The 26516-nt window shown below is 33.1% G+C and overlaps 1 protein-coding gene across 1 annotated transcript; it reads right to left on the reverse strand.

Annotated features, from left to right (window-relative positions):
- Positions 1–2106: 2106 nt before the first annotated feature.
- On the reverse strand, positions 2107–2935 carry LOC133790070 (uncharacterized). The gene is made up of 2 exons (XM_062227656.1): positions 2699–2935; positions 2107–2619 (listed from the first exon to the last, which is right to left on the reverse strand). Exons 1-2 carry the CDS (start codon positions 2747–2749, stop codon positions 2155–2157), a joined length of 516 nt encoding a protein of 171 aa, XP_062083640.1. The 5' UTR covers positions 2750–2935; the 3' UTR covers positions 2107–2154.
- Between the last annotated feature and the right edge of the window lie 23581 nt (positions 2936–26516).

Below are 26516 nucleotides of genomic sequence, written 5' to 3' on the forward strand. Positions count from 1 at the left end.
TGTTATTTTATTTGTAGAATAAGAACAAACTTATTGTTATTAGTTTTTTTTTAAAACATTTTGTATTTATGTTTTGAAAAAAATTATTGTATATACTTATAATTTTTTTCTACTGTTATAATTATTTAATTGAAAACCAGATTTATATAATATTTTATTATTATTATTTAAAATTATTTAATTATAAATAATATTTATAACTCTTTTGAAAAATATATAATGATTTTGTTGACGCTTTTTGGAAGTGCTACGAGCAAACTCTTGTGTGCTACAGGCAATATGTCGCCATTCCAGCTATCTTAGGTGCTCGTTTTCATGTCCAAACATCTTCAAAATTTTTAAGTTTTTTGGGAATACTTAGATATTTCATTATATTACTTAAGACTCAAAAAAGTCAATTATAGATTACAAAAAAAAAATCATATTTTCACATCAATTTACATGAAAATGTTAAGTGTTTTACACCTCATTGTATAAGAAAACTTATGCATTATATTTAAATAATCCTAAAAAACTATTCTTAGAACTGCATTAATACTCTAAAATAATAATAACTCATAAATCCCTTCAGTAATGTGTCCAACATCCTATTTTATCATCTTAAACCCGTTTAAACATCACACATTAGGATTAGAATGAACCCCCATCAAGCTACCCTCAAAAGTGGCCTAAAAAGGCCATAACCCTTTCTTTGCCGAAACCGGTGTAGTCGTGCTACCCCACTGTGTGGTTTCGTTGGTGTAACATGCGGACGTGCAGTTGCGCTCATTCGAAGCGCGATTGTGCTGGTTGTTAGCCAATAATGAGTTGTCTCGTCTTCTTCATATTTAACCCATTCTTAATGCTTTCTTTCAGTAGATTTTCATCACAGACCACTCCTAGCATGTTTCTATCATCTCAGTATCAATTCTTATTAAAAATCAATAACAAAATCCATTTACTACCCTAAACTCTCATCAAGATTACACATGCATGGCTAGGGTTCTTGAGAAACCCTAACTTCATCTTCAACCATTAACCTAGCATCACCAGAACCTAATAAATTTATGCACCAACCATATCACAAGCCCTAAAATGTTTCTAAACCCTCACACATATCACAAACCCTAAACATCTACTCATGGATGAATCTCTCTCTCTCTCTCTCATATATGAGATCTCAAAGTGAATAGTGATCAACCACTTGACCACAATGTTTTATTTATATTAAACCCAATTAGCCTTATTACCATAAAGCCCCTAACACTACAACAAATTTCATTATTAGCGGCGGGGGACTCCGCCGCTAATAAATGCCACGTCCGCCGCTAATAGGCTTTAGCGGCGGGCCTCCGCCGCTAATACCCCGCGCCTAAAAAAGTGTCGCTAATAATGATTATTAGCGGCGGACTGACACACCCGCCGCTAATAAGAAATTATTAGCAGCGGACATTAGCGGCGGAATCCGTCGCTAATAACTATGTCCGAGGCATTAATATTAGCCGCGGGGTCCGCCGCTATTATTGTATTTATAATTTTTTTTAAATTAAATTTTAAATAAATTAATAAATTAATATTTATTAAATTTAATTATTTTTAAAAATAATTTATAATATAATTTAATAAAAATAAATATTTAATTAATTTAAACATAACTAACATTAAAATTAATATAAATAGTTTTAATATTTATCAACCTAGTAAATATCACTATAGTCATTAAAAATAAATAAATTATTAATTCAGTCCAAATATATAAACTAGTAACTAAAGAAAGTCATTAAGATTAATATTGAAATTGTACTCATCTTCAACATTTTGGTCTGGCTGTGAGGATGATGGCTGTGACGATGGCGGTGGCAGTGGCTGTGGCGGCGGTGGCGGTGGCGGTGAAGGAATATATGGTGGTTGTGATGATCGTCCGAGCGTGAGGTCCCCAAACAGATCTCGAGGCTGTGGCTGTGGCGGAGGCTGCATCGATCCTCCTGGAAAATCGGTAAAACTAAAATATTGTGGAGGAGACTGAGAATGGGGTCCAAAAATGTATTGGTTTTGATACTGAGGAGGTTGTTGCGACGATATATGTGGCGGATACATTGGATGAGGTTGGTACAGCTGCTGCAGCGGATACTGTGAAGGAGGCTGGAACTGCTGCTGTGAAGGAGGTTGATACTGCTAATGTGAAGGAGGCTGATACTGCTGTGAAGGAGGCTGATACTGCTGTGACGGAGACTGAGAAGACGAAGAACCTTCGGATTGTGGTGGCAAATGCCTCTGCAGAAAACTGTCAAACATTGGGTTATACAGTTTACTGGGATGCACAGTTGTCGAAGTCTCAAACGTCTCACGAATTGCCTTCACCAGCAAAGCCATAACTCTCATATCTTCATTAGGCGAAGCAGCAGTATTTGCTTGGGACTGACTTTGATCTGTAGAGCTAGAGGATGTCCTTTTTGCCTTCCCTTTCGCCCTATAACCCACTCCTCTTTGGTAGTCAGATCTCTCCCGGAGTACTTTACTTAGTATCTCGTATTGATCGACCGGGGACGAATCAACACCAGATACATTTAGAGATGCCTCACTCTGCTGTTGACTTTGCCTCTCATTCTGTGACCTCTCAACCTCAGCCGCCATTTTTTCCTGTATAAAGATAACATTATAAACAAAAATTAGAAACATTATAAACATTAGAAACAAGAAAACAATACTATTCACTTACATAATCTTGTTGAGCTGCCTCATTGACAAAAGATTTTGTCGATTTTCTCATATGAGCATCCCTCCAAGTATCAACAACATGCGCATGCGGGTTCTCCTATACAAATGTAAACAAAATGTTTCAGAATGTGTTATTTTATAAAATTAAATTAACATCTTCACTTACATATTCGTGACGCTTAGCTGCCAACGACTTTGTGCCTTGTGTTGTTACATACTTCATTTGTCTTCTGTTTGCTTGATTTTTAGCGGAACAAGCCAAAAATCTTTCGCTCAAAAACATTTCACAAATAAGCTGCCAAGCCTCCTTAGTGCAATGGTTAGGTGGCTTAGAGAGGACATTCTCCAAATCTTCTGGTCCAGCATAATGAATTTTGAAGTGTCTATGTCTATAGTTCTTTCTCTCGCGATATCTTTCCCCCATCTCGTTGTTGAGAGTTGCCAGAACTGACTCACGTTGTGGATGACCGTCTATATTATAGTAATACTGCATTAGGAAAAAAAATATTAGATAACTTGTAAATAATGGAATTAAATAATGAAAAGTAAAAGATTTGTAATTTTTTTACCCTCATACGATCAAGCACTTGATCCTTAAACTGTTGAGGTACATCAGCAAAATCCAAATAATGCCCGGGACACAACATGGAAACTAGAGTTCCCAACATGCGAATAAAAGCTTGATCCTCCTGCCCAACCACTTTGTTGGTCACAGGATCAAGCTCTAGATCCAATGGTTTCCCAGCTTTTTTCCTTCGTTCTTCAAGAACATTATTACTAGCAGGGCCACGACCTTTTCTTCTCGTCGACGGGGCTTTAAAATTTATTAACAATAATCAGTATTAGTATTGATGTTATATTTATCTAACAATATAATTTCTAAAAATAATTTTGATATGCAATATTTAACCTGACTCGCAAGATGTTGGTACCCTAGAAGGATCTGGCGGGTCTTGACCCCCACCATCTCCGCCTTGATAAGTAGCTATATCAGCTGACATTATACTTCAGTTTAAAATTTATTAGTTAGTAATTAGCATTAAATAGAAGTATATCACATTGAATTCATAATAATAATAATTACAAAAAAAAACTTCATTATATTTAAATATATAGTTCTGTTACACAAATAGAAAAAACTAAACAGAGTAATCACTATCATTTCCATCAGTAATCGGAGATACATTTTCATCTTCACAAAGCTCAAATATCTTATATTATAATTACAAAAAAACACTTCATTATATTTAAATACATAGTTCTGTTACACAAATAGAAAAAAACTAAACAGAGTAATCACTATCATTTCCATCAGTAATCGGAGACACATTTTCATCTTCACAAAGTTCAACAACCAATTCATCTTCTGCATCTGCAACGTCCTCATGTTCTGACATATCAGCTTCGTCGTCACCATCTTCATCAGCTCCAACATATGCAGTAGGTTGATCAGATTGCATAATCAACTCTCCGAGGTCCACAGTCAACAAAAAATTTGATGAACTTGTTTCATGTACAACATCAATAACATCATTAACCTCATCAGAATTGTCCTTAATGTCCCAAATCTATCGATGATTCACATCTTCTACAACTTTCCAATCACGACCTCTAAGTAAATCATCGAGATAGAAAACTTGCTTAGCTTGAGTAGCAAGTATGTACGGCTTATCTTTGTACCATTCACCATTGACGTTTATACTGGTGACATTATTTTCAATGACTGTTTTCTTCATTCTTGGATTTGTATCAAACCATTTGCACCGAAATAATGCCACTGAATATGCACCAGTGAAAGAAAGTATCACCACTTCTTCAAGCGTGCCGTAAAAATTAAAACCTTCTGTTCCGGCAGCAGACACTCCACTATTCTGTGTGGTGCGCTTTTTGTCTCGATCGTGTGCAATAAATCGAACACCATTGACTATACAACCTTGGTAAAAGGTTGACAAATGATCTGACCCAGATGCTAAAGCTAACAGTTCATCACCATTATCCAAAGACCCAAGCTTGTGCAGGTCATATATCTAAATACATAGAATGATATTAGATTCACAAAATATATCATTAATAAAATCACTGTTCAAAGTTCAAAGTTCAAAGCTACCTTTTTATGAAACCACGAACGGAAATTTTTCCTATGCAAACGATCATGATCACCATCTGGGTATTTTTGTTTAATCTCTTGTAGGTGTTCGCTGTTAATTAGAATAGTGTTACGATTCTTGATAACAAAAAAAAATGATAATAACCACACATGTTCTAATTTATAAGAGAATAAACTTACTCTAAATAAGGCTCAATTTCAGGACAATTCTCAAGGATGAACCACTCAGCTATTTCACGAGTCTTATGATCGAGAGTCTTCAAAGTTCCCTTTGTGAGTGGACGACATTGAGATTGGAAAACTGCAAGATTTCGTGGGATATAAGTTGCATATTTATTTCGATCAAGACGGTTAAATCTTGTTTCAATGCCTTTGAAATACATTGAACAAAAGGTCAAAGCCTCGTCTGCAACATAGCCTTCGGCGATCGACCCTTCAGGGCGAGGTTTATTTCCCACATAATTCTTTAATTTTTTCATGTATCTTTTAAAAGGATACATCCACCTCATAAATACCGGACCACCCAATATTGCTTCTTCTGGCAAATGCAATACTAAATGAATCATTATGTCAAAAAAAGCTGGAGGAAAAATGAACTCCATCTTGCACAATATCTGAATAAGATCATTTTGTGCTTCCTCCATATCTTTAACATTTAAAGTCCTCGAACATATTTGCCTGAAGAAATTGCACAATTCTGCAATAGTGGTCGATATAGATTTTGGAAGAAACTTACGAACACCGAGAGAAAGTAATCGTTGCATTATCACATGACAATCGTGTGACTTCAACCCAAGAATATTTGTATCATTCTCGGACACTTTCTTCTTCAAATTTGAACAAAAACCATCTGGAAATCTAACTCCTTTTATAAACTGACAAAACTGTTGCCTCTGCGTCGGAGTTAACACATAAGGAGCGTGCGGCTTCATCAGCTTCCCATTCTCATCTTCATAAATCCACAATGATTCTCTCACACCCATCTTTTTCAAATCATGTCTGGCATTAGTGGTGTCCTTAGATTTATCACTGTCTAAGATGGTGCCAAGGAGACTATCACACACATTCTTCTCAACATGCATGACATCTATATTGTGTTTTAATTTTTTTGTACACCAATACTCAAGCTCATAAAAAATACTTTTTTTCCTCCAATTACCTTCATCTACTCCTCTTTTACGTTTCACACCCCCAAACTGGACATGTTTTCCTGGAACTTGCGCTGCAAGAGCATTAACTTGTTCTAGTATATCCTCACAAGTAAACCGTCTCGGAGGACGTCTTCTCTCAACTTCTCCTTTGAACTCTTTGTCTCTTCTCATTCGATGAGTACTTGGCAAGAATCTTCTGTGACCAACGTAAGAAGTCTTACCGATCACTCGGATGGAAGTTGTGTCCTCATTACACGTAGGACAAGCTTTGTATCCCTGACCACTCCATCCAGACAAACTACTGCGAGCTAGAAAATCGTTCACTGTCCACAAAAGGGCTGCTCGCATCTTGAACATCCTATTGGTCGTACTATCTCTTGTATCAACTCCGTTAACCCACAGATCCTTCAACTCATCCACCAATGGTCTCAGAAATACATCCATGTCCTTACCGGGTGATTTTGGCCCAGGAATAAGGAGGGTCAACATGAAATAATTGTCTTTCATGCACAACCAAGGTGGCAGATTATAGTTTGCCAACACCACAGGCCACATACTGTATGCAAGATTCATGTTGCCAAATGGATTAAATCCATCAGCAGCTAAGCCCAGACGAACATTTCTGGAATCCCTTGAAAAATCAGGATGCTTGGCATCAAAGTCCTTCTATGCAGAGCCGTCCATCGGGTGTCGCATCACCCCTTCATCTTTTGATTTCCCGGCGTGATGCCATATCATGTGTTTTGCTGTAATCCTTGAACTGTATAATCTTTTCAACCGAGGGGTCAACGGAAAGTAACGCATCACCTTGTGTGGCACTTTTTTTCCTTTCCTCATTTCGGAAGTAATCCATCTACTACTTCCGCATACTGGACATGTCTCTTTAGATGCATGCTCATTGTAAAATAAGCAGCAATCATACTGACACACATGAATGGACTCGTATCCCAACCCTAATTTTTTCAATCTCTTTTTCGCCTCGTAGTACGATCCGGGGATTTTGTTCTCCTTAGGAAATGCAAGCTTTAACAACTTCAGCAATTCATCAAATATGTTGTTAGGCATCTTCCCTCTAACTTTTAGATGCAATAACTTTGCTAAAAAGTTCAGGGATGAAATCCAATCACAGCCAGGATACAACTCCGCTTCAATCTCCTCAAATAACTCGTCATAATACTAACTCCCACCGGGATCCCTTTCTACTTCCTCAGTTGTCGGTAAAAGGAAGTCTTCCATAACTTGAATCATCTCATCGTCTTCATTCTCATCAACCACCTCATCAGCAACAATTTCTTCCACCTCACCATGAAAAATCCACTTATCATAAGCTTGATGAAAACCCCTATCGAATACATGTGCCCGAACTACATCCAAAGATTCAAATCTATTATTATTGCATCTTACACACGGGCACCTAATTCTTCCATCAGAATCTTTATGTTCCGACGCCATCCTCAAAAAAGCTTGCAGACCATTCCAATATTCTTGACAACCACGATTTCTCAATGTTGTCAAAGTCTTGTCAATCGCCATCTAAAGTGTTATAAGAGTGTGAGTTTTAGTAATGTGAATAGAAATTGATAACAAAGGAGATTTGTTATCATTTTTGAAATCTTATGCAATATTATAATATCTTATGCTATTTTATGATGTTTTATTTGATAATGTTATTTATAAACAAATTAATTTTTTTTCCTAAACTAATTTATTATTCATTAAAACTTTATTAAATATTATATCTAACTTTTATTATTTAATTAATTACATTATTATAAATTAATTAAAAAATAAATTATTATTTATTCTTAATTTTTTAAACTTTTATTAAATATAATTATCAATTTCTATATTCATGTAATTTATAAATTATTATTTATTCATAATTTTTTAATTTGTAATAATAATAATAATAATTTTATAAATTAATTATTATTTGACTTTAAGACTAATTTATATTTTTAAATAATTAGATAAATTTTATTAATAATATTTTTAACTTATCATTTATGTGCCGATATCCATGTAATTGATGGTTGTAGTCAACAACCATCAATCACAAACATACCAAGACTAAGAAAATAAATTAACTACTAATTAATTTTTTTGTTCTATTTTTACAAATTATAATAATAATAATAATATATGTTCAAGCAAAAAGGAGAAAAAAGAACAAAATAACATGATAATATGCACTTATTGTTGTTTTTTTTTTTCTATACTCACTTTTTTTATTAAATAAACTATCTTAAATTTGTTTCAAAAAATTTCACAATCTAAACAAAATTAGTTTCCCTATTAAAAATATCAAGTTGCGGTGAAAATTAGTTAGTAGTATAAAAGCTTTCACTTATTTGACTAAATACTTTTTTTTTTGACAAAAATTAATAAGTAGTTCAAAAAATTTGGTATGGCCGCTAATAATGGCAATGGAGTAACACAGACGTGATATAATTAGTTTGTTTCAATTTTAATTTAAAAAATAATTACAAATTTTTTTAAAATAAAAAATAATTCAAAATTTATTACTAAAATTTAAAAATGATTCAAACATTAAAAAAATATTTTAAAATTTAAATTAATTTTAATTGAATTTGTATATTTTTCTAGCACTTAGTTTAATTAATATTATATAATTAAGAAAATGGTGATAAAGAAAATATGGGTGCTAATAATCTGATTGATCAATTTTAAATCCTCTTTATTCAATATTAACAAAAACACTATATTTTACTTAATACTAAATCATCTATTATTATATTTTATAAATTAATTTAAATAATCACTTAAATTTTGTTTTTAACCAAAACAGTCCTATAATTATTTACATACCAAAATTACAAAATAAAGTAAGAATAAACACATATATCTTAACAATAGATGTCAAGATTTACATACCAAGGATACTAACTAAAGGACTCAAAACTCAAATATTATACACTAAACAAATATAAAATAAATTATTCAAAAAATACAAAAGATATTAATTACAAAAAATATATCCACACCTGTTGAGGGTGTGCCAAGGTCGTGTGTGTGTCGGGGTCGTGGGTGTGTCGTTGTCCTGATAAAAAAAAATTAATGCCAAAAGATACACGAAAAAAATTCAAACCAAAATAATATAAAACTAAGTATAAAAAAAATGCAATATGTTGGTTAGGCATTACACCATTATTCACCATTGAAGATGATTAAAGCAGAGAACACAAAAGTAGCTAGTATAAAACAAGTGTTTCTATACCACTTACAACAATGATATACACAAGTATATTTATTTTAGTCAATTTATTAATCTAACTTTTGCAAGTGCTTAAAATGCATGCACTTGTTTGATTTAAATTAAAATAATAAATTCAATTACATTGAGTAACTAAATTCTAGGAATTAAGTTTATGAAAGTATAAAATATGATATGGATAAGTTACATAAAAAAAAATAAAGAAATTTATTATTGCTGATATAAATGAAAGCTACCAACAAATATATGAAATAAAAACTCGACATGAATAGAAATTAAATTAAACAAATTAAATTAAATTATTTATTTAGATAATATTATATCAAACTTTTATTATTTAATTCATTAAATTATTAAAAATTAATCAAAAATTAAATTATTATTTATTCATAATTTTTTCTACTTTTATTAAATATTATTATCAATTTCTATATACATGTAATTTATAACTATTTAATATTAGATAATATTATTCAATAAACAAATTAAATTAAATTATTTATTTAGATAATATTATATCAAACTTTTATTATTTAATTCATTAAATTATTAAAAATTAATCAAAAAATAAGTTATTATTTATATAATTATTTATTCATAATTTTTTATACTTTTATTAAATATAATTATCAATTTCTATATTCATGTAATTTATAACTATTTAATATTGGATAATGTTATTCAATAAACAAATTAAATTATATAATTAAATTAATAAAAAATAATTAAAAATAAATTATTTTTTATTCATAATTTTTTAAAATTTTATTAAATATAATTATCAATTTTTATATTAATGTAATTTATATTAAACAATATTATTCAATAAATAAATTAAATTAAATTATTTAATTAAATAATAATATATCAAACTTTTATAATTTAATAAATTAAATTATTATTTATATAATTATTTATTCTTAATTATTTTTTACTTTTATTAAATATTATTATCAATTTCTATATTCATGTAATTTATATTTAACAATATTATTCAATAAACAAATTAAATTTATTTATTTATTTAGATAATATTATATCAAACTTTTATTATTTAATTCATTAAATTATTAAAAATTAATCAAAAAATAATTTATTATATATATAATTATCAATTTCTATATTTATGTAATTTATACCTATTTAATTATTTTTTATTATTTAATTAATTAAATTAGTAAAAAATAATTAAAAATAAATTATTATTTATTCATAATTATTTAATTTGTAATAATAATAATAATTTTACAAATTAATTATTATTTGACTTTAAGGCTAATTTTTTTTTTTAAATAATTAGATAAATTAAAATGGCAGCCTAATATTAGCCTAACAAAACAAGCTGGAAGGAACAACCCTAGACATAATGACATAAACCCAGAATAAAAAGAGAACATACTCTATGTGGAAGTATCAATCTGCTCTGGAAGAAACAAACGTTACGGCAAGCCCTTTCGTGCCGAACCTACCAGCTCTACCAACCTGGCCAGAATTTCATGAGAAAGGAGTAAGAAAAATAATATGCGATTTCATCTAAATAAAGTCTTAAATATTTTTATAAAATATTTTAAAATAAAAAAGTAATTTTACGTAAATAAATGGACGGTATTATTGTCTGACTAATTAATTTTGATAGAGACTTGGTTCAAGTAGGCATTTTGTATTTCTAGCAAAACAAATTGATGTAATAATTTGGTATTATATATTGAAATCAGATGGATGTAAGTGAGTATTCAAACAAAATCTAATGTTGTAATTTGGTATTTTTAAAATTACGAAGAAACTAGTATCTATTCCGTATTATATGTTTGTTTTTAACTTGATTTGATAAAGAAAATAAAATAAAAACGTACGGATCTCTATTAAATAATTGGTTACAAACTACTACTAATCTTTGTGAACTATATATGAGTTAGTCAGAGGTGCATGTTATCAATTACGTATTCAGGGGATGGGGATTATGAACATCTATTTTCAGGGGATGGGGATGGTGCTAAAACAAAAGCACCTCTAAACTTGTAACATAACATAGTACAGAATTTCATAGGCAGGAGAAACGAAAAAGGTTTGTTTTTGTTCTATAATATACCTTAGAAACATCTTGGGTCTGCAACGCCTTCAATGAAATGGAGTATAAGAGGCGGAATAGGTTGTTTAAGAAACGCCTTGGGTCTGCAACGAAATAAATTGTTAGAATAGAGTTTAAGAGGCGGAATAGAGAAAGAGAAATGGAGAAGCTGCTACCTGCTTGGTCTGCAACACCTTGGGTCTGGTACCTACTCGGTGCGGTGTGGAGAAGCTGTGCGAAGGCAGGAGAAACGGAGAAGGCATGCGAAGAAGAAAGGTGCGGTGCAATATGTAACTTCTACATAATCATTAGCGGCGGGTACCGCCGCTATTACCATAGCCTGTCGCTAATAACGTTATTAGCGGCGGAGACTCCGCCGCTAATAAATGATATACTCCGTCGCTAATACTATTAGCGGCGGATATCCGCCTCTAAAAAAAGGTGATTATCCGCCGCTAATAACACTTTAAAAAATGAACCGTTTGATTCCCGGGCATTTTCCTCTGTTGTATTAGTGGCGGATAACCCGTCGCTAATAATAGGAAGTCCGCCGCTAATACATATTAATTATATATTTTTAAATAACCACACCTAATTAGCGACGGACCCCCTATCCCGCTGCTAATACCCTGTATAATAGCGGCGGACTGTACCCGCCGCTAATAGTTACGCTGCTACTCACATTAATTGTTGTAGTGTAAGTGACTTTCAAACTTAAACTATAATCATCAAGGTCATTTATGACATTTCCTTATTATGTCTAAACCTCAATATTTAAATATTTATCCAACCATTTAAATTATTTAAACTAATTATTCTATGATAATTTTATTTTTTTCTATTAATTTATTTCTCTAAAATCCATAAAGTTTATGCTAAAGGAATTAATCTAAGCAATCCAATTGCAAACTTAACATGAATTTTCACTTTATTCATAACCATCATATGATTTACATATAAATTCACAAACAAATCATATTAAATTACCATATAGTACCCTTATTAGGTAAAATTACTAAAATTTCCTTTAGTAAAAACTTGGATAACACATTAAATGTACTTTTATTTTAATGAAGTTAAATTGCTCATTCTCTTATTGATTTTGGTTAGGTTTATACCATTTTGGAATTTTTGTTTTGGCCCATTACTCATTTGGCCTATACATTTTTAGAAATTTACTTTTGAACTACGTTTTTGTAAAAAGTTATAATTAGGACCCAAAAATTTATTTTTGTCAAAATATTTTTGTATATGAGCAAAATACCTTCACTTATAATAAGATTTTATACAATTTTAGACCTTGTATTTTGGTCTATTACCCATTTCAACCCTACATTTTTAGAAAGTTGCCCTTATTTGTCAATATGAAGCAGTTCATTTGGTACACAAAGAATAGTTCATTTAGTCAATATAGAGTAACTTAGTTGAAACATATGGAGTAGCCTGATCGATATACAAATAGTAATCCACTTAATACATAAATTGTAGCTCAATTGATATATAGTCAGTAACCTAAATTAGTAAATATAGTTTAACTTAGTTGGATCATAAAAAGTAACTCATTTGGTATTTGATGTAACTGATTTATATACAAATAGTAACTCGGTTGATATATATGTATAACTCGAGTGTGTGTACTAAGTATTATAAAGAAACTCGATTGATTCACATATAAAGTAGTTGGTGTGTACCAAGTATCAGGTGGTAAGCTTGATGAATGTACCGATAAATATTCAGTGGGTATACAAAATTAAATATAGTAACCAAGTTAATTACCACTACAAATCAAACTAGATTTGACATCAGTTACAACCGAAGCTAATCTTTCTAGCATTGGTTATGACGCCATTGTTCGTGGTATTGGCATCGGTTTTGCACTCACGCTAATACAATTTTGTTTCAAAAAATAAAAAAATCATACCCAGATAATTAAGCACAAAACCCAATTCTTGATCTACACATACACTTTGAAAACTAACAATAATTACATACATAAGCTACACAAATAAAAGATTTAAACAAAAAAAAATATAAACTATTTCCCTACCTAATAATCTAATAAACAAATGAAGCCATAGCTTGAGTATAAACATATATGGATAGAAATTTGCATAAATAAAATAGTGGTAATAAACTATGAAAATAATTAATCTGTTCCTCCACTCTTGTGAACCTATGCCGAGCTACCACTAGCACCATGAATCACCACCACCACCTCCTTCAACCTGTGGATTTTTTCCTTGAGAAAAAACATAGTCCAGCGCCAATGCATAATCCCGTAGAAGTGAGACCTCACACAAGCAACATCAGACAAGATAAAACTCATATTCGAGAGAGATAGAAAGAAGGAATCTTACCATGTGCAAGCCTCGACCCCGATCTGTTATCCACCACATGCTGAGGAGAAGAAGAGGAATTCGTCATCATTGTTGAAGCCTGTAAAGACCCACTACTACAAAAACCCCCTTTTAGGACATTTTTTTAGGACACTTACTTAGATGCGAGTCTTAAAAACAACTCCTGGACTTTTTAGGACTCGCGTTGCTAGTCTTTAAAGAATTTCTTTTAGGGCTCACGGAGCGAGTCCTACAAACTGATGTCTGTCCTAAAAGTTTGATTTATTTTTTTCATATACACATCTTTGACTTTTCAGGCTCGCGTTGCGAGTCCTAAAAACTGATGCGTGTCCTAAATTCTAGATTTTTTTTCTAAATTTGTAATATTATTAACATTTTATTTATAATAATTTTTATATCAAAATTTAAGTTAATTATGATATAAAGAATAATATACTTAAATTTTATTTTAAAAAATTATAAGTTGTTAGTTTTTAAATATAATTAGAAAATAAAAATTAATAATATATCATTAATATTTTATTGTATTTTTTTTTTCTTAATATCATTAAATTTTGTATTTAAAATTAAAATAAAAAACTAAAAACTCTACCCAGCCAACGTTTTTTTCCTTTTCCCCTAAACCCTATCTCTCTCTCTCTCTCTCTTTCTCAGTTCTCAGCCGCAACACTCACCCTCTCAACTCCCTTTCCCTCACGCTCGGCGAACAACACAAACGACGAACGATCGTGGGTATTGGGCAAACTGTGGGGGCTTGGAGGTCGGTCATGGGCAAACGGTGCAAACGATAGGGGTTCGGGGGTCTTGGGTGGCTCAGTCTCGTGGAGGAGTTGTGGGTGGCTCAGTCTCGCAGAGGGGTCGTGGGTGGCAGTGTAGGTAGTGATGCGACAATGTGGCTGGGCTCGGCGTCGTGGATGCAGGCGCAAGTGGGGGACTCGACATCATTGGCTCAATCGACTGTAACGCGTGAGGCGTCCATGAGTGCTGAGTAAGTTTTATTTCTTTATTTTCTATGGGTTAGATTCTCTCTATTTCCTTCTTTTCAATAACTTTAACACTCTAGATTTTTAGTTAAATGATTAAAACCTGATGACTACAACAGTGGGCTCTGAAGATTTTTAGTTAATATTCTATAATAGGATGTTGATTAGCAAAAAAGACGATACATATTTGTGGAAACGTTGCAACTTAATTGTGATTAAACATTGTTTGGTTGGGTTTGAGGGAAAGATGAAGTTATATAGTTTGTTAGAATGTTAGTCATATAATTTAGAGAAGGTTTTATTTCTTGATGATGTATAACTTGTTTATGTTATATGAATTTTCAGGTTTTTATTTTTCCCTACTTTCGTTGTCGGCATTTCTTGGTTAGTTTTTTTTTTCTTTTCTTAACTTTATTATTATTATTATTTATATATATGAATATGTGAACTATACTTTAAAATTATATGTATGTTCTGTTGTTGTTGTGTTTGCTGATTTTGAAATAATACAAAAGATTTATATCTGTATTAGTGAGCAATCCTACCTTTTGAGAGTTTTGAATACGAAACTGAATTTGAGTAGGTGTTACCAGAACATTGTGGATCTCTATTAATTGTAACATCAATTGGTTTTAGTAAAAGAAAAATGTTTGTGGTTATGTGGAATTAATAGCAACATTGTGGGTAATTTGAGGAAGGAAATGATGTAATTTGGTGAAAGAAAAGGAAATGGATTGTTGTGAGCTATTTGGTTGGAGAGAACTGACGGGATTTTCCAAGATAAGGAGATCGAGTTAGAGTACATTTGGGAAAGAATTAAGTTGTGGGTAGCAATATGGCTAAAGAGTGTCAAAGGTTTTTCCTTGTTTTTTTTTTTGGACTTGTTAAGGGATTGGGATTGCTTGATGTAATTTGATGTGTTAAGTTATTTTGGGTTTTGTGAGTTTAGCTGCTGGTGTGCTTTGCTTCTTCTGGTCTCTTTTGTTTGTAATTATTTCTTAATATAACAATAACATTGTCTCTTATAAAATGGAAAGAAAAGGAAATGGACTTGGAATATTTATGGGAGAGGGTTAAAGTCTATAGCTTCTACTTGTGCTGTAATAGGCTGAAGAGTTTTTTTTTTCATTATCTGATAGTTCGAATAATTTTTTATGAGTCGTTTTGGAGTGTAGTTCATAAATTGTTAATTGTTTGTCTTACTGATATTGCATTTCACTTACTTTTATTTTTGTAATTATTATAGTCTTAGGTATTTTATTTAATCTGACCTTGCTTTTATCTAAAGTTTATACACACATTTAAAGTATCAGGATTTTAGTTAATCTTGTTCAAATTAATCATCACCAACTGTGGATAATATTGTCTTTTATACTTAATTGCAATATGATGTCTGACTATTGAAATTCTGTTTTTAGTAATTACCAGATTAATTAAGAAATGAATTAATTAAAATGCGGAATGGTAATTAGTTGTTTACACAGAAAACAGTTCTGTCGGGACAGAATCCAAACTTGTCACGACAGAACTGAACACCAAAAATAAACAGTGTAAAAATTAAAGAACACAGTGAATTTTTACAAGGTTCAGAAACTCTTTCGGATATCCTACTCCTTGGGGCCACGCCCAGAGAATAAACCAATTAGTAAAGAAACAAAGTGTACAAAAGCATTGACTTAAACAATGTAAGACTCCCTCTTAAACTATTGCCGCAATCTTGTTGTACTCTTCTCTACGAATCTGGTTTGATGAAACGCTGATTCTCTTGAACTCCCTTCAAAGAACAGGGAGTGCACACTTCCTCCCGAAGTGAGACTTAGATCGAATCCTCTCCCGAAGATTCTTATGAACACGTTCACAATAGACACTATCTGATTACAATGGACTAGATAGATATCCACAAGTACACTCAGCACTCTCACAAAGATTAAGGTGACCAAACTTAATCTCTACAAATAAACACACTCTTCAAAATAACATAATGTTTACAAATATTCAAAATGGAAGAGATAAAAATTCCAAAGGCCTTGGCAAGGTATTTATAGGAAGGGAAATCGACCAAGGCCATGATTTTCTGGTATCTTTGAAATCAATTTGCGAATTCCTTTGATTTAGGAAAACAGCCAGCCAGATGGATTCTGTGACGGCAGAAAAGGAAACTGATGAGTCAGCAACGTAATCCGTTTTATCTGGCAGAACGAACATGGTCATTTCTCTTGACCATGTTCATTTTCGACACCTTCTTTATTTCCAGAATAAACATAATCCCATATAAACCCTGAAAATAATCTCAAGATATTTGCACAATATATTTTTACCAAAAATTGATTATTTGAGATAAATAAGGCAACAAATATATTCACACTTAGAGATCTTTTCACATTACAAAATCAGCTGAAAAATATTACTAATAAAACCGAATATCAATAAGGAGATTTGCTACTGATTTTTCTTTAAACAATTAAAATATTTTGTCTAAATTAAAGTTTAGCCAAAAAAAGGATTTTACACTCTCCCCCTTTGTTAACTTGATAGACAAGAATATTTTAAGTGTTTATTTTGAAAAAATCCTGCAAGACAAGAATGGTTAGAGCAAATAGCAAAATAGCAATGGATTGCTCCCCTTGCGAAAATGATCACAAATGTAACAATGATCAAAAAATTATAGCATGACTCTCCTGCGAAAAGCAATTCAAATGAAACAGAAACAACAGCTTAAAACAATATAAACTGATCAAAATGAACCACAATTACTCCCCCTTGTTGTCTAGCAAGAAGCCAAAGGAGTAACCCAAAAACAAAAAGACACAAAAAAGCGTTCTTTTACAATTTATTGGAAAAAGAAAAGAGCAAAATAGAACTAAATGGACTCAGATGGAAGGACCGGCTGCAAAGTGAGACACCATGGTTGAGAGACAACTCTTGAGGCTGATCACTTCTGTTTGAACAGATTCCAGGGTGGCCTTGACACCAGCGAGTTCAGCAGCAACAGAATCAGCATCGCCAGCCTTGAGAGCAATCCCTTTAGTTGCTTTAACAGATGATGGTTCCTTCTTGAGCTTGTAGTCTGCTCCAGCACTTGGAGGAGTCAAGATCTCATATTCTAAGCGAAGAGGCTTTTGAGAATCAAGCAACTTGTAGATCAAATGGGGAAACACCAAATATTGACCTTTCTTTTTGGCATTCCCTAAGGCAGTGATCTGGTCAAAAATGAGAGAGGCAAGATCAACTTGGAGACCAGTGCCGACTTTGTACAGAAAGAAGGTCGTGTCAAAGGTAATGGTGGAGGTATGAGTAGTGGGAATCCAATTGGAGGTGGCAAATTTGTGAAGCACAGCATAGTAATGAGTAAGATCAGTTACCTTGAGAACTGAGTGAGGTTCCTAAACCATATTTTGTCCCACCAACTCCGAAAGCACCTTATCTTTGTTAAACTCCACAGCAACATTATCAACAGAAAGAGGCAACTTAAGAACCTTGGCAATTTCAGCAGTATTGAACAAATACCAATTCCCTCGGACATAAACTTGTCCAAACATAAAAGACTTCCTATCAAACAGATCAACATTGAGATTGGCATAAAATTCTTGAACAACTCTAGGAAGAAAACCATCCAGCCCGGTTAAGGAACCTAACCACCCCCGATCCTCAACATTTTTTATGACTCCAAACACTCTATGGGCCGATAATGAAAAAATTTCCTCACAGATAAAATTACGATGCACATAGTGCTTCATATTTTTCTCATTGTCATTGAAACAAAAATTTAGAGAGTGAGCCTTAAAGGAAGAACCTGGAGAGACTTTAGGACCCAAAGGAGACTTGGTGCGAATCTCAGGAATTTTCACAGATTTCTTGCCCTTTGGTGAAACAGGAGGGTCCTCTGATGGGTCAGATTCATCTTTAGAGCCAACATTTTCCTCAAGAGAGGGGTCGTCTTCAAGGGGATCTTCATCAGAGGGAACACAATCTAAAGAAGGGTCAGTTTCATAAGAAGAACAAGGTGGAGGAATTTTCTTTACCTTTGACCTAAACTTGGAACGAGGAGTGGAACCCACGAGAGATGAAGCCTTCGGCGTGGAATCAGACGGATGAGCCCCTTTGGAACGAGGAGATTTTCGAGAAGAAGAGACCTGGAACCAACCCTTGCTTTTCTTCTTGGGTGCAAGCACATCAGGTGATTCTGAGGAATCAGAATGGGCTTTGGCAGGATCACGACCATGATCAGAGACATCCTCTGATGGAGATGCTCGACCCCTTTTGGAAGACCCTGGGACAGAGGCGAGCGGAGCCGCCGATGGAGGAAGTTCAGACGGAACTTTGGGGACTTCAAGGTCCGGAATGACCATGGCTTTGCTCGTGGTGACGGAACCATCAATGTGGATGGGATGAGACAAGGTACTCTTCCGAGCTTTCTTCTTGGTGAGGGATGGAGATGCAGTCAACGAACCAGCCACTGACTTGACAGACCGAGAGCCACTGCCTCTGGTTCTCACCATTGTTGCACGAGAATGAGAGAAAAACTGCCAAGGAAAAACAAAGAACCAAAAAGGAGAAGAAAGGAGACAGTTGAAGTATTGGGCCCAAGGAAATCCGAATATAAAGACAGAAAAAGGTAGGGATTTGATCTTTAATTCCTTTATTTGACAATTAAAAGGGATAAACACTTTTGGAAAGTACACACAAAATATCTTAATAATAACTGCCAACAATAGTGCACGACACAAATTGGGAAACAAGCCAAAAATGGAAACTCTTGATCTTAAAAAATTATGAGATAAGGACAAAATCAATCAAGATACAACATACCCTTTTTGACACACTCAGATTTGATTTCCCTCAAAAAGAAATATATATAATATATATAATTTTTTATTTATTATATTTTTTTTTATTATTGTATTTTTTTTTATGATATTATATTAAGTAGTAGAACCGGATGTACCAAAAAAAAAATATCCCTTTTTGATTAGTGCCCAATGTCTTCGTGCCCTTGCATGTGGAAAAAGAAACAATCATTAGATCAAAAAACATCTTTACTATAAGGTTTAGAAAATATATTTAATATAAATCATGCTTTTATTTTTCAAAATAAGATATCACAAAACATTTATTCCAATCACAAAAAATATTTCACTCAAATCAATCAGTGTGTATGAGACTTACAAATTTTGCCCAACAGTATATCTTAAGCATTTGTGTGTGATTGTGAAAGCAGAGATCATTGCCCTGTATGGCAATTTTTAGCCTTTTTCAGGGACATTGCCCTATGTGGCAATTTTTAGCCTTTTTCTCAATGAGTAACCAAATTAGACGCTTTCACACTACATTGAAGGCTATTTTTAACAGTGGTAGAGTATCTTCTACATAATTGTTAGTTACATAGTTCCAACTTAGTCAAGGTTAAGCAATTTACACAACAGTGTAGGTAGCTCTATTCTAAGATGGAGCTTGAAATACTTTTCAAGGATCAAATGCTCACACACAAAAACACAGATTGAATTGAAGAAATATTAATTGGAGGGACTATTTGTTTTTTGAATTTTTTTTTTAAAGACAAATAGCATGAAATATATTAACTATAATTTCTAACCTAAAGTAAAAATATATTTTGACAAAATGATTGAAAATTTTTCGGAGAGCAAGGACATGGAGACATCACACAACTTTTTCAAGCACAGGGAAAAGGTACAATACAAACCAGTTTAATTGGGGCAAACCCCCAAGGATTTCCTGAGGGAATCAAACCTGACTGTATCAAGGGCTTTTGTAAAAATATCTGCAATTTGTTTGTCAGTCTCAATATATTCTAAGATCAAAGTTTTATTTTCAACGAGTTCCCTAATAAAATGATGATGAATGTCATTGTGTTTAGTGCGAGAGTGTTTAACAAGATTTTTTGAGATATTCATAACACTAGTGTTATCACAGAATATAGTCAAAGTTTTAAGATCAAACCCATAATCTGTCATCATTTGTTTCATCCACAATAATTGCATACAACAGCTTCCTGTAGCTATGTACTCGGCCTCAGCAGTAGACAGAGAGATTGAATTTTGTTTCTTGCTATGCCAAGAAACCAGATTGTTTCCCAGATAAAAACATCCCCCACTTGTACTTTTTCGGTCATCTGCATTTCCTGCCCAATCAGCATCACTAAAGCAAACAAGGTTAGAGTTTGTTTCCTTTGAGTACCAAATTCCATATTCCTGAGTACCGTTTACATAACGGATGATTCACTTTACAGCTGTCACATGTGATTCCATAGGATCTCCTTGATATCGAGAACATACCCCCACACTGTAGCTTATATCAGGACGACTGGCTGTGAGATACAGAAGACTTCCAATCATGCTTCTGTACAAGGTTGGATCAACTTTAACACCATTTTCATCCTTGGTTAGTTTGACTGTGGTTCCCATAGGTGTTTTGGCGTGTTTGGCAGACTCCATCCCAGATTTCTTGACCAGATTTTTTGCATACTTACTTTGAGAGATGAAAGTTCCATCTTCTGACTGTTTGACTTGCAAACCTAGAAAATAGGTTAACTCACCTACCATACTCATTTCAAACTCATTCGTCATTTGTTTGACAAATTCCTGCACTAAAGTGTTAGAAGTAGAGCCAAAAACAATATCATCAACATAGATTTGAGCAATGACAATATCATAATCAACATTTTTGATGAAAAGAGTTTTATCTACTCCTCCTCTTTTATACCCATTTGAAATAAGGAATTGAGTCAATCCTCCATACCAAGATCTAGGAGCATATTTCAGACCATAGAGAGCCTTTTTAAGTTGAAAAACATGATTAGGATTATGTGGATCTTCAAATCCTTTTGGTTGTTCAACAAATGCTTCCTCATTCAAATTTCCATTTAAAAATGCAGATTTGACATCCATTTGAAAAAGTTTGAATCCAACAACACAGGCAACAGCCAATAGCAATCTTATTGACTCAAGTCTTGCGACAGGGGCAAAAGTTTCATCAAAATCAACTCCTTCAATCTGAGTGTACCCCTGAGCAACTAGCCTAGCTTTATTTCTTATTATTGTACCAAATTCATCAGTTTTATTTTTGAAAATCCATTTGGTACCAATAACATTTGTATGATTTGGCCTAGGAACAAGAGTCCATACCTCATTTCTTGTGAATTGTTCCAATTCTTCTTGCATTGCTTTTATCCATGACTCATCATTCAGGGCTTCTTTCACATTTTTTGGTTCAAAGCTGGATGTAAAGCAAACGAATTGAACCAAATTCACATACCTTTTTCTTTTTACCATGCTTTCTTCAATATCACCAAGAATGAGATCTGAAGGATGATTCTTTTTTATTCTGGCAGAAGGTTCTCTCTGTATTGAATCTGTGATGATTTCTGGCCTTTCCTTTGTTGATCGATCGGACGATGTTGGAACAGATTCAGCTTCTGTTACAACAGATTCGGTATGTGAGGGCACAACTTCATCTTTTTTCATCGAAGAAGATTCAATCTGAGAGGTTTCTGCAATAAACCTGTCAATTTCTTCTTCATTGGAATATTTAGAAAAATCTTTTAAATCATCAACAACAACATTGGATGATTCCATTACAGTTTGAGTTCTCATGTTAAAAACACGATAAGCTCTACTATTCATAGAATATCCAAGAAATACTCCTATATCACTTTTTGAATCAAATTTTCCAATATTCTCACGATCTTTGAGAATATATCATATGCATCCAAAAACATGAAAATAACTTACATTGGGCTTTTTACCTTTCCAAATTTCGTAGGGAGTTTTGAAAGTACCTGGCCTAAGAAAAACTCGATTGATTGTGTAGCAAGCAGTGAAAATTGCTTCTGCTCACAATCGTTTGGAGAGTTTTTTACTGTTTAGCATTACTCTGGCCATCTCCTGCAAGGTTCTATTTTTTCTCTCAACAACCCCATTTTGTTCTGGAGTTTTGGGAGCTGAGAACTCATGAGAGATTCCTAGAGATTTACAGAAATCATCATAAACAGTATTCTCAAATTCTTTACCATGATCACTTCTAATTCTCACAATCTTGCCTATATTGCAATCTTTTTCAACTCTCAATTTAATGCACAGATTTTTGAAGGCATTAAACGTGTCTGATTTTTCCCGTAAGAAGTCAACCCAAGTAAAACGTGAAAAATCATCAACACACACAAAGATATACCTTTTTCCATTGATACTTTCAACTTGGATGGGACCCATAAGATCCATGTGCAAAAGTTCAAGAACTTTTGAAGTATTGATTCCCGTGACAGTTGTGTGGGAGTTTTTTAATTGTTTTCCCAACTGACATGGTTCACATTTACCTGCAGATTCTCTACCCAACTTGGGTAAACCACGAACTAATCCTGGACTTGCAATTTTTTTCAAACTTTTGAAATTTATATGACCCAGTTTCTCATGCCATAAATCAGTGGTATTACTTATAGCCGAGTGACATGTGAGAGATGGTGAAAGAGTATAGCAATTATCAATGGATCTATATCCTTTCAATATACTCACACCATTTTGATCAACAACATTGCAAACATCACGAGAAAAATTTACTGTGAAGCCTTGATCACAAATTTGACTTATACTAATTAAATTAGCCTTAAGTCCTTCAACAAGTAAAACATTTCTCAATTTTGGCAAACCATCAATACTCAGAGTACCTTTTCCAAGAATATTACCTGACATACCATCACCAAAGGTTACTCCACCACATTTCATAGATTTGAAATTGGTGAGTATATTCGCATCACCTGTCATATGTCTAGAGCATCCACTATCAAAATACCAAGAATTAGAAGCACGAGATTTATGACAAGTAAAAGCAGCAGGACAAGTTTTTCTTGCTTTTTCAACCCAAACATATTTTGAAGATTTTCTGAAAACATGTTTTGTTTTACTATAATGATTTAAATAATTGTTTTTGAAAACATTCATCATAGTAAAGCATCTGGGCCGGATGTGTCCTTTCACTCCACAGAAATGACATATTGGAATGAACCGATCTGTGTTGGGTCTTTTGAGAAAATTGGTCTGTTTAACAGACGTGTAAACAGATTTTCTTTTTGTCGGATCAACTGTGTGAGATGTACCTGCAGAAAGGTTAGCGGATGCAACCGAATGTATTCCAGATTTCACAAAAATGGTTTTTTCTTTTGATTTAAAACCATCAGATCCCAATCCAGAAAAATTACCAGCTTTTTGACCTGCATCAATGACATCATCCAAAATCCTGGAATTTGGATTAAGCATTTTAACACCTTTAATCATGTGATTAATTTCATTTGCCAATCGCTTAATTTCACAATCTTTAGCAATAATTTTTTCTTCAAGATTCTTCACAGTGTTTACAAGATCATCATTCTTTTCCTGTAAGAATTTATTATTGCTTGCCATTAAGCGATTATCAGAACAAACCCTTAACCATTGATCATACATATCTTTGTATGATTCTTTCAGAGAATCCTCGTCTAGATCAGACTCACTAGATTCACAATCAGAATTATCTTCCTGAACAGTATTGTTTAGACAAACAACTCTTTTATTATCCTGCAAATTTAGTGTTAATGCAGAAACAACAGAGGTTAAGGCAAGATTCGAGTTATCTTCCCCATCACTACTTTCAGAGTCCTGATCACTCCAAGTAGCTGCCATTACCTTTTTATTTTTCTTCAGTGTGTTAGCACATTCTGATTGAATGTGACCAAATCCTTCACATTCCCTGCATTGCACGCCTCTTTTATTGTTATTGTCAAAAGGTCTAGAAAATTGATTACCTTTGGAAGATTTGAACGAGGATTTTTTGTTGCCAATCTTTTTCATGTATTTTTGAAAATTTTTGGTCAACAAAGCCATTTCGTCTTCACCATCATTTTCTTCAGAATCTTTTATTTTTGATGATTTGAGAGCAACAGATTTTTCTTTGGGAGCACTTGGAATTTCCTTTTGGCGAATTTGTTGATTGAGTTCAAACGTTCGCAATGAACCCATCAATTCCTCTACTTTCATTGTGTTGAGATCTTTGGCTTCTTCAATTGCTGTGAGCTTTGTTTGAAACCTGTCAGGAAGCACTCTAACAATTTTTCGAACTAACACATTATTTTCCAATTTTTCTCCCAAAGCAAAATATTCATTAGCTATATCAGACAATCTTTCATAGAATTCTGTGAGAGACTCAGTCTCTGTCATTCTAAGATTTTCAAATCTAGTAGTTAACATAACAAGCCTAGAATGTTTTACATCAGCAGTTCCTTCAAATTGCGTTTGAAGGATTTCCCAAGCTTCTTTCGCAGATTCACACGAAGATATTAATTTTATGTAACCTTCACCAACGCCATTGAAGATAGCATGCAAAGCTTTGTTGTTATAACTGGATAATTTATCTTCAGCATCAGTCCAGTTAATTTCAGATTTTACCTTTGTGACATCATCAGATTCTGACGGGGGTGTCCAACCGGTTAAGATTGATCTCCATGCCTTTTCTTCTTGTAATTTAATAAAGGCTCTCATTCTAACTTTCCAATAAGGATAGTTGGAATCATTCAAAAAGGGAGGACGAGTTATAGATCCACCTTCTGCAAAGAAAGACATTTCACAAGGCACAAAACAAACGGAAAAAATACAAGATTGCACTAAGAGTTTAGTGACCCGCTCTGATACCAATTGAAATTCCGTTTTTAGTAATTACCAGATTAATTAAGCAATGAATTAATTAAAATGCAGAATGGTAATTAGTTGTTTACACAGAAAACGGTTCTGTCGGGATAGAACTGAACACAAAAAATAAACAGTGTAAAAATTAAAGAACACAGCGAATTTTTACAAGGTTCAGAAACCCTTTCGGATATCCTACTCCTTGGGGCCACGCCTAGAGAATAAACCAATTAGTAAAGAAACAAAGTGTACAAAAGCATTGACTTAAACAATGTAAGACTCCCTCTTAAACTATTGCCGCAATCTTGTTGTACTCTTCTCTACGAATCTGGTTTGATGAAACACTGATTCTCTTGAACTCCCTTCAAAGAACAGCGAGTGCACACTTCCTCCCGAAGTGAGACTTAGATCGAATCCTCTCCCGAAGATCCTTACGAACACATTCACAATAGACACTATCTGATTACAATGGACTAGATAGATATCCACAAGTACACTCAGCACTCTCACAAAGATTAAGGTGAACAAACTTAATCTCTACAAATAAACACACTCTTCAAAATAACATAATGTTTACAAATATTCAAAATGGAAGAGATAAAAATTCCAAAGGCCTTGACAAGGTATTTATAGGAAGGGAAATCGACCAAGGCCATGATTTTCTGGTATCTTTGAAATCAATTTGCGAATTCCTTTGATTTAGGAAAACAGTCAGCCAGATGGATTTTGTGACGACAGAAAAGGAAACTGATGAGTCAGCAACGTAATCCGTTTTATCTGGCAGAACGAACATGGTCATTTCTCTTGACCATGTTCATTTTCGACACCTTCTTTATTTCCAGAATAGACATAATCCCATATAAACCCTGAAAATAATCTCAAGATATTTGCACAATATATTTTTACCAAAAATTGATTATTTGAGATAAATAAGGCAACAAATATATTCACACTTAGAGATCTTTTCACATTACAAAATCAGCTGAAAATATTGCTAATAAAACCGAATATCAATAAGGAGATTTGCAACTAATTTTTCTTTAAACAATTAAAATATTTTGTCTAAATTAAAGTTTAGCCAAAAAAAGGATTTTACAACTATAGTTGTTACTGCTGTGTTCTTATTATCTCTTACTGATTTTTTGTATTTGTTATCTCATTTCTGATTTCTGGGCTCGTGGCTGTATTTTATAAATATGAGTGTTGTAATATATTGGCAAATTTTTGCTTCTTTTACTTATGGTTTCATTT

This window comes from Humulus lupulus, chromosome 7 (assembly GCF_963169125.1).
Source record: "Humulus lupulus chromosome 7, drHumLupu1.1, whole genome shotgun sequence".
NCBI lineage: Eukaryota > Viridiplantae > Streptophyta > Magnoliopsida > Rosales > Cannabaceae > Humulus > Humulus lupulus.

Coding starts and splice junctions, on each gene's coding strand:
- LOC133790070 (XM_062227656.1), bottom strand. CDS start 2,749: ATGAGAAAATCGACAAAATCTTTTGTCAATGAGGCAGCTCAACAAGAT. Junction 2,620..2,698: donor AGGCAGCTCAACAAGATTAT/GTAAGTGAATAG, acceptor ATCTTTATACAG/GAAAAAATGGCGGCTGAGGT.